The 7564-nt window shown below is 43.2% G+C and overlaps 1 protein-coding gene across 1 annotated transcript; it reads left to right on the top strand.

The window, feature by feature from the left end:
* Positions 1–552: 552 nt before the first annotated feature.
* fgf20b (fibroblast growth factor 20b) lies at positions 553–2019 on the top strand. The gene is made up of 3 exons (XM_046031044.1): positions 553–841; positions 1143–1246; positions 1403–2019. The coding sequence occupies exons 1-3, from the start codon at positions 553–555 to the stop codon at positions 1646–1648; spliced, it is 639 nt and encodes a 212-aa protein (XP_045887000.1). The 3' UTR covers positions 1649–2019.
* The last annotated feature ends 5545 nt before the right edge of the window (positions 2020–7564 follow it).

Here is a 7564-nt window from a genome sequence, read left to right as displayed (position 1 = left end):
AGCAACTCTCTCTCCCTGTGTGTCTTTTATTATATGCTTTGGGAGAAGAAAAAAATCCCTGCCAAGGCACGTCTAAACTGTGACAGCCCCGCCCATTACTAGTCCTTTTGCACCTGCCTCACCACCCCTGCCACTTTGAGCGCAAAACCTCCAGGAGCTCCTGTACCTGCACTGCAGCGTTTGGTCAGCAGCCCTCACTAGTACTGAATCCTCCTCTGCTGTGTCTCCATGGCTCCACTGAGGCGTCACCATCCGCTGTGAACAGGTATGCAACATGAGGATTATCTGAGCAGCAAATGCAGCCCACCCCCAACTGATGAAGACGCAGTGGTAAATAAAAAAAGAAATAAGGAGAAATCAGTGCAACCATCAGCGGATGTTTGGTGAGTGTTTCATGTCAGGGGAGAGAAATCTGCGCGTCCTTCTGTCCTAAGTAACGGAGGAGGTGGAAGTAAACATGCAATAAGTGACAGTGGCAACCAGGTAGTCAACTACGCAAGAGCGCTCCCTCCGGACCTCCTCACTGAACTTTACCCGCTGAGCTTCGACGCGATGGCTGCTGCTGCTGCTGCTCTGGGGGAAGTTGGAGGCGTCTTGCACGGCATCGATGGTGTCTCACAGGTCGGGTCCCATTTCTTCCTGACCCCTCTGGGGGACAGTCCGACGCTACTAGGGGAGCAACTCATACCTGGGGACAGGCTCTCCCGAAGCACCCCGGCGGATTTAACGCACCTCAAAGGGATTCTCAGGAGGAGACAGTTATACTGCAGGACTGGTTTTCATCTGGAAATACTTCCAGATGGCACAGTGCAAGGGACGAGGAAGGACCACAGTCGTTTTGGTAAATCCTGAACTATTTTTTCAATATATATTTTTGATAGCAAAAAAATAAAAAGCAATCGAAAGTGTCAATCTGGAGCCAGTGGTAGCAACAATTAAATAAAACAAATAATTATCAAAATAAGAACAATAACAAGAAAAGAGTGAGAACGATTGATGAAATGAACAAGCTTATGATAGAGGCCTAATTGTGTTTATTAAAATGTATTAAAGCCTGCTGTCAGAGCTGAATTAGATTTTTTGAGCTTCTCCTTTCATCTTTGTCAAAGTCTGTACAGAACAACTGTGTTATTCTTCTTCAGGTATTTTGGAATTCATAAGCCTTGCTGTTGGGTTGATAAGCATTAGAGGGGTGGACAGTGGACTCTACCTGGGGATGAACGACAAAGGAGAGCTGTATGGGTCTGTAAGTACCATCTTTGCTTATTCCTGTTGCCCAAATCCTCATTTTTGACCATGTGATGTTTGACCACATTTCCAATTTCAAATAATGAAATGTGTTTTCCTATGTCTTCATCATTAGCCAGGACTTCTCTTATGTTGTGCCTTTTGATGTTTTCAGGAGAAGCTCACAGCTGAATGTGTCTTCAGGGAGCAGTTTGAGGAGAACTGGTACAACACTTACTCCTCCAACCTCTACAAACATGGAGACAAAGGGACGCGTTATTTTGTGGCATTAAATAAAGACGGGACACCAAGGGACGGGACTAAATCCAGGCGGCACCAGAAGTTTACACACTTCTTGCCCAGGCCTGTGGACCCCGACCGTGTGCCAGAGCTGTACAGGGATATCCTGGGACACAGCTGAGACCTGGAGGCCTGGTCCAGTTCAGGAATAGTTGCTAAAGCCCTGTCAGGCAGGGAGCAAGACAAGAGAAGAGGGACGCAGACATGGGGATGTGGCCAGTGCAGGCTGGTGGACAGCAGTCCAACCAGCAGGGATAAAGGCACTGGGGGCCTCTTGTAGGAATGCACGGGCCATCTCTCAGCAGCCAGGAAGACAGGCCAGAAAGTCTGCACACTCTGCATGAGGGGGTCGTTTGTATTAGAGGCTGGGCAACCCTAAAAAGTACCGGCGTGGAATAGGAGATGAATGGGAAACTGTGCTGAATGGTCAGGGAGCATCTCTCTAGTCAGACTGAGACGTCAGCCAACGTGGAGGCCGTGGGAATCTATCATGAAATGGTCAGAGAGCCGTAGTTTGTTCAGAAGGACTTTGAAGGAATTCTGTTTTTTTTTCTTACCTGTGTCTAGAACTGTTTGAAAAGAGCTAAAATGTAACAATTTATTTATTCATTTTAGATGCATATATTTATGTTATATATTTATTTATTTGAGAATATATTTTTACAGTTAGATACATGCAATATAGAAAAAACACTAGAAACTGTACTGATTATATAAAGACTGAGACACTGTACCATTGTCTTTTATTTTGAAAAAAACTAGCAATATACTGTAATATGACTGAAAATACGAAACATACTGGCAATATTTGGAAAAGATATCCACATCTGAAATGCATTTTATCACAATATGGCAACTGTGAATCGAATATTTAAAAATCTTTGTAATGTTGACACTTAAATTCTAACCAAACTACTGTTACATGTGTTACGGGAGGAATCTGAAGTCAACAAAATGACAATACAAGTAATAAATTGCTCAAAATGTGATCAGAATGCTTTTTATAAGGTATTTTGTTAGTTGCTCACTGTGTCCACATCCAACCAATGTTCCTTTGAAGAACCCACATTTTTACTTTTAGCAGAGCAATATTTTAAAAGAAGTATATAATGCACTGGTTGCCTTTGTCGTTCAGAGTTTAAACATATAAACCAGCTTACGAGACCAATGTTGTCTTTCTTTATGGACACCATTATGCCAAGAGACGAGTTGTAGACCTGATGCACGCATAAAACTTCAAAGCCTCCCTCGTGAATCCTCTGAATGTAGACGCTGCGCAACAACACGATCAGGGCCAAATAAAATGTGACCTTTAGCTCAGGCCCAGCAACTTTAGCTAGTGTATAAAAGTGGAGGTCACAGCGATAAAGATTAAGTAACCTCTGCTGACAGTTTGAGGACGGCAGACTTGTTGAAATGTCTTATTAAATAATGGAAGTCAAAGTGGCCAAAACATTTATTTTCAGACAGTTTCTGTTTCTTTGTGTTAAAAATGTTTAATTAATGGTAATTTTTTACAAGAGATGAACTGACTAAAAGTATGTTATAGTTGGAATTAGGACGTACAAAGGGGCTGAATTACTCATTATTATTTTTAAAAAGCCACTATCTCATATCTGCAAACTTTCCTCCATGGTTGGGGGAACATCTGTGTTGAAGCATGAAAGCTCAGCCTGTGATCTCAGCCTGTGTGTGTGTGTGTGTGCGTGTGTGTGTGTGTGTGATGCCGAGCCAGTGGGGGTGTCTAAGAGGAGTCAGCCCTGCTGCCAACTCTCTCCTGTCTACAGTGTGATACTGTGGGACTTTCCCACCTTGAACATCAACGCGCTTCTGTCGTCGATTAATGACAGCATCCCATAGTGTATTATAACTTGTGCGCACGTGGACATCCCCTGTCCACCGGGTAAACACACGCAAGCCTATTACAACATGCAAAAGAATTCTGGCGCTTGTTCTCGGAAAGATACACTGTCAGCTGTTCGTCTTTCTGTAGCTTTGCAGATGTGTGAAAATGAGGGACAGGGCATGATTCATTCCTGTCGTACCCAAACTTTTCAAGGTGTGTTGCCACAATAGTTTGTCCATGACTTTGACCTGCAGCTTTGTTTTTGTCATTGCAATACCTCCAAGAAGACTGCAATTACCTTTGTGGCCATGAAAAGCAGACTTTGTGCAAATCTAAGAGCGTAACCCCCGCTGCCCCCCTTTTGACATTTTGAAGGTCATCTCTCTAAACACGCTGGAAATCCTGACTTGCGATACCTGATGCCCAGAAGTGCTCTTTGGCACTTGTTTAACCGATGTTTTTGGAGTCTACCTGGCCCTGAGACAGACGCTTCTGTTCCTTCCACTCCACCTCCTCCAGGTGGTCTGTGGCTCCTCGCTGAAAACACTTAAACCCCTCATCCGTCCCCACTCTGGAGGGCCGTCTCACACACTTAATGGACGCTCCCTGACTTTCATCACCTCCTCAGCGGCGGCCTTAAAGAGCTCTCTAGGAAACCCAATCAAGTGTGTGTGTGTGTGTGTGTGTGTGTACATGGCATGGGTCCACGGGGCAGGTGTGGAAGTCAATGATCTTCGCAGTCCAGCCAGACAGTGCAGGTGTTCCCTCAGCACTCAAGCTCTCACACTCTGATCTCAGGCCTGCTGTTTGTCAGCTGGGGATATGCCTTTGCAGCAGCAGGAGGAGGAGGAGGAGGAGGAGGGTGGAAATACAGCCGGCTTTGTTGTCTGCCCCCAATTATCAGAGAGCATAATTTCTATATTTAGTAGGCTGCGTTGGGGAAGACAGGGGAGGTGCCGAGAAGCTCACCTGTTGCTCTAAAGCCGTGGCCACTTCTAAGAGTGTGTTTGCGCAGGGATGGTGTCTGCAGCTTTGTGTCATTTGAATCCTGCAACTATTGATTTCAGGCTCTTTGTTGTTTGTTTAGTCCTTAGTAAATTGCCGTGCGCACAAATTATGAGCTGCATGTGTGTTTATAGGGATTACAGCAGAAGTGTAAGTATAGCGTTATCCACTTGATACTTTTGGGCTTTCATCCGAGTCCACAGCGAGAGAGACATTCTGGCAAAATCTGGAGCCAGTGGTCCCAAATATCATTCATCCATCACTCATGTGACCTGTAAAAAAAACCATCATCTTCCACACTTGCTGCATTGTACTCCATTTGACTTCAATCTTTTTTAGAATCAGAGCTAAGAGGATTTTGTGGTCTGCCTTCCGCAAGCGGCAATTAGACCAGCATACCTGATTTACTGACACTCCACATCGCAAGCTGTCAGCTCCAGTGGAAAATATGCTCCTCTGTTTGCATCTCCATGGAGACATTAGTAGAAAACAACGATGTTTAGGTGTTGTGGAGAACAAAAAAAAATAATAAAGAGAAGATCATTTCTGTTTAGGCACACATAGTGAACAACACTGTGGTGCGTTTGCAGGCCCTGCCAGTGACTGACAGTGTTATGTTTAACTAAAGGATCTGAACACGCAGTACCTGGAGGAGGCTGGGCTGAAGAACAACACACAGCTGCCATCTGTAGAATCCAATACAGCACACAGATACAGAGACAGGTCCACAAGAGGTAAATGGGAGATGGTTGTAGTTGTATATATCAGATGACGTACTGTGATATACACTTATTCAGATAACAGGATTCTGACAGTGGTTTATTTAAAAGGTAATCCTTTGCAGTCAAGTTCTGATCTGAGGTATTTGTACTTTACTTAGGATTTCCCTTTTGTTGTAGTTTATGCTGCGTTTCAAAGAGCAATATTAGAATATGTTTTACTACTGCTTGGCAAGTAGCGTAAAGCTGCTCCTGAGGATGATGTGAGAGAAAGTAAAACCAAAACAGGGAGCTTAATGATGCGACAAAACGTTTCTCAGAGCTGAGGGGAACTGCAAAGTCAAATGACAATTCGTTACAGGTTTGTCACTACGAGTAACCTCTTTCACATCTCACAAAGTCATTTGATCCATAAGAATATTGACCAGTGCAGCTGTAATGCATCGGTAATAATATTCCATTTATGGAATATGTAATAATATAACAATCTGAGAGGAGGCATTCTGCATAACATTATTTGCACTGGACATTCAGTTTAGGTTTTTGAAGAATACTAAGCTCTCTTCTCCATCTCTTCCAGCCTTCTCGGTGTAACCCCCTCCCAGCCCCTCACATCTGCTGACCAAACCAGTGTGTGAGTCCCTCCGGAGCAGCCGTGTCACCACCTTCCTCTGGCCCATGTGTCCACATTACAGAGTCACAAATTAGGTCTTGACATTTGGGCGCTATAATTGCCCCCTGAAAAGCATGAGGCATCAATTAGGCTCTCAGCACCATGACAGGTTATCCCTACAGGACATAATCGCCCTGCTGGACTGCTCGGCAGGACTGCCCCACCAGGACCCACACACACATGCTCGTTCATACATACACAGCGAGTTTACAATTCACACTTAATTTTTAGTAGCAATCAAGCCAAGACAGGGCACACATGATCTTGTAGTATGACATTCTCATTATGAAATTAAATCATCATTTTGAGAGGATAGCTGACAATAATGCGTGTGGAGGCCACGATGAAGCAGTGTCAGTAGGTCCCAGAGCGCCACTGCACTAATAACAGCATAGATCCCTTTGATTTCCCAACTCTGTTGCCGCCAGACAGTTTCTGCACCCACAGGGCGTGGAGATCGTTAGGGTCAGAAAAAAGGTCAATTGGTTCATTTCCATAGCTTCTACTTTAAACATTCTTGTAGGCTTTGGAAGCAATTCAATCAGCAGTGAAAACACGGGTTAGCAGCGTGGAATTACCAGCCGTCGTTAGCGATGCAGCGTACTCATAAACAAGACGGATGTACGCCGCAGAGAAAAACAACACAAAGTGTGTGCAGCTCTGCAAGTTTTGGAGATGTGAGTTAGATGTTTCTCAGTGCTGAACGCTATTAGAGTTAATGGATGTAATATTCACTTAGAACAATGTGTATATTTGAAAAAAAATCTTAGAACATTAAGAACATAAGTCATGAAGATTTATCTTTTTGACTTTTCTTTTTGTTTGGGGAAATGCCAGCTTATTTACATATCTGTGTTTCATATACCGGTTTTATAAAAGACAACTAGACAATAAAAAATTTTATTTGGAAAATGCATTGTGAAAATCATGCCCATTAACCATTTCATTTCATTTCACGTTCCACAATCCCTATTTGTCTCTTCAGTGCAGAAGATATTCTTCATGTGGTCACTCAACACATATACACAGACACATACTCATTTATAGTATACACATGGCATGACCATGTCACAATTTTGATTAGATTCATTAATTGTATTCATAATAAAACCAGTATGGTCACCCCTGCCAAGTGAAGAGACAGAAGTCAGTCACAGCAGACAACACATGCTGCCACTACCAAAGTAACACTAACACACAAACTGTTGTATATTCCCAGGGGACATTAGTGTAGCTCAGCAGACTGCCACTAAATTTAAAAATATATATACAATTCATCAATTGAAGGACCCGTGTGTAGACTTTAGAGGCATCAAGCGATGAGGTTGCAGATTGCAGCCAGCTGAATACCCCTTGCCTCACCCTTCCCTTCCAAGCATACAGAAGAACCTACTGTGGCCACAACACATTTAACAACGCTGAAAGACCCTATCCAGAGCCAGTGTTTGGTTTGTCCATTCTCGGCTCCTGTAGAAACATGGCGGCCAAACATGACGGTCTTTGTAGAAGAGGACCTATATAAAGGGCTTAATCTAAAGTGAAGAAAATCCATTTCTTATTTTCAGGTGAATATACACTAATGAAAACATACTTTTGAATATTATATTTAATTTCTGCCATATTCTGCCAATAGATCCCCCTACATCTTACACACTGGTTCTTTAATAAAATACAAATCACAAGCAATGCACTTAAAAACAAGACCAGTAGAATAGGCAATATATGAAAACACAGCCTTAAAAAAACCACAACCAGTATCACACAAAACATGCAAACATCACATGTCACTTAGAA

This window comes from Micropterus dolomieu, linkage group LG19, assembly GCF_021292245.1.
Source record: "Micropterus dolomieu isolate WLL.071019.BEF.003 ecotype Adirondacks linkage group LG19, ASM2129224v1, whole genome shotgun sequence".
Classification (NCBI taxonomy): domain Eukaryota; kingdom Metazoa; phylum Chordata; class Actinopteri; order Centrarchiformes; family Centrarchidae; genus Micropterus; species Micropterus dolomieu.
Note: the sequence above shows the minus strand (reverse complement) of the source record. Positions and strands in the feature narration are given on the sequence as shown.

Bases quoted from the DNA above. Each gene is read 5' to 3' on its own strand.
- fgf20b (XM_046031044.1), top strand. From the start codon at position 553: ATGGCTGCTGCTGCTGCTGCTCTGGGGGAAGTTGGAGGCGTCTTGCAC. The intron at 842-1,142 runs GTAAATCCTGAA...ATTCTTCTTCAG, and splicing joins GAAGGACCACAGTCGTTTTG to GTATTTTGGAATTCATAAGC. The intron at 1,247-1,402 runs GTAAGTACCATC...TGATGTTTTCAG, and splicing joins AAGGAGAGCTGTATGGGTCT to GAGAAGCTCACAGCTGAATG.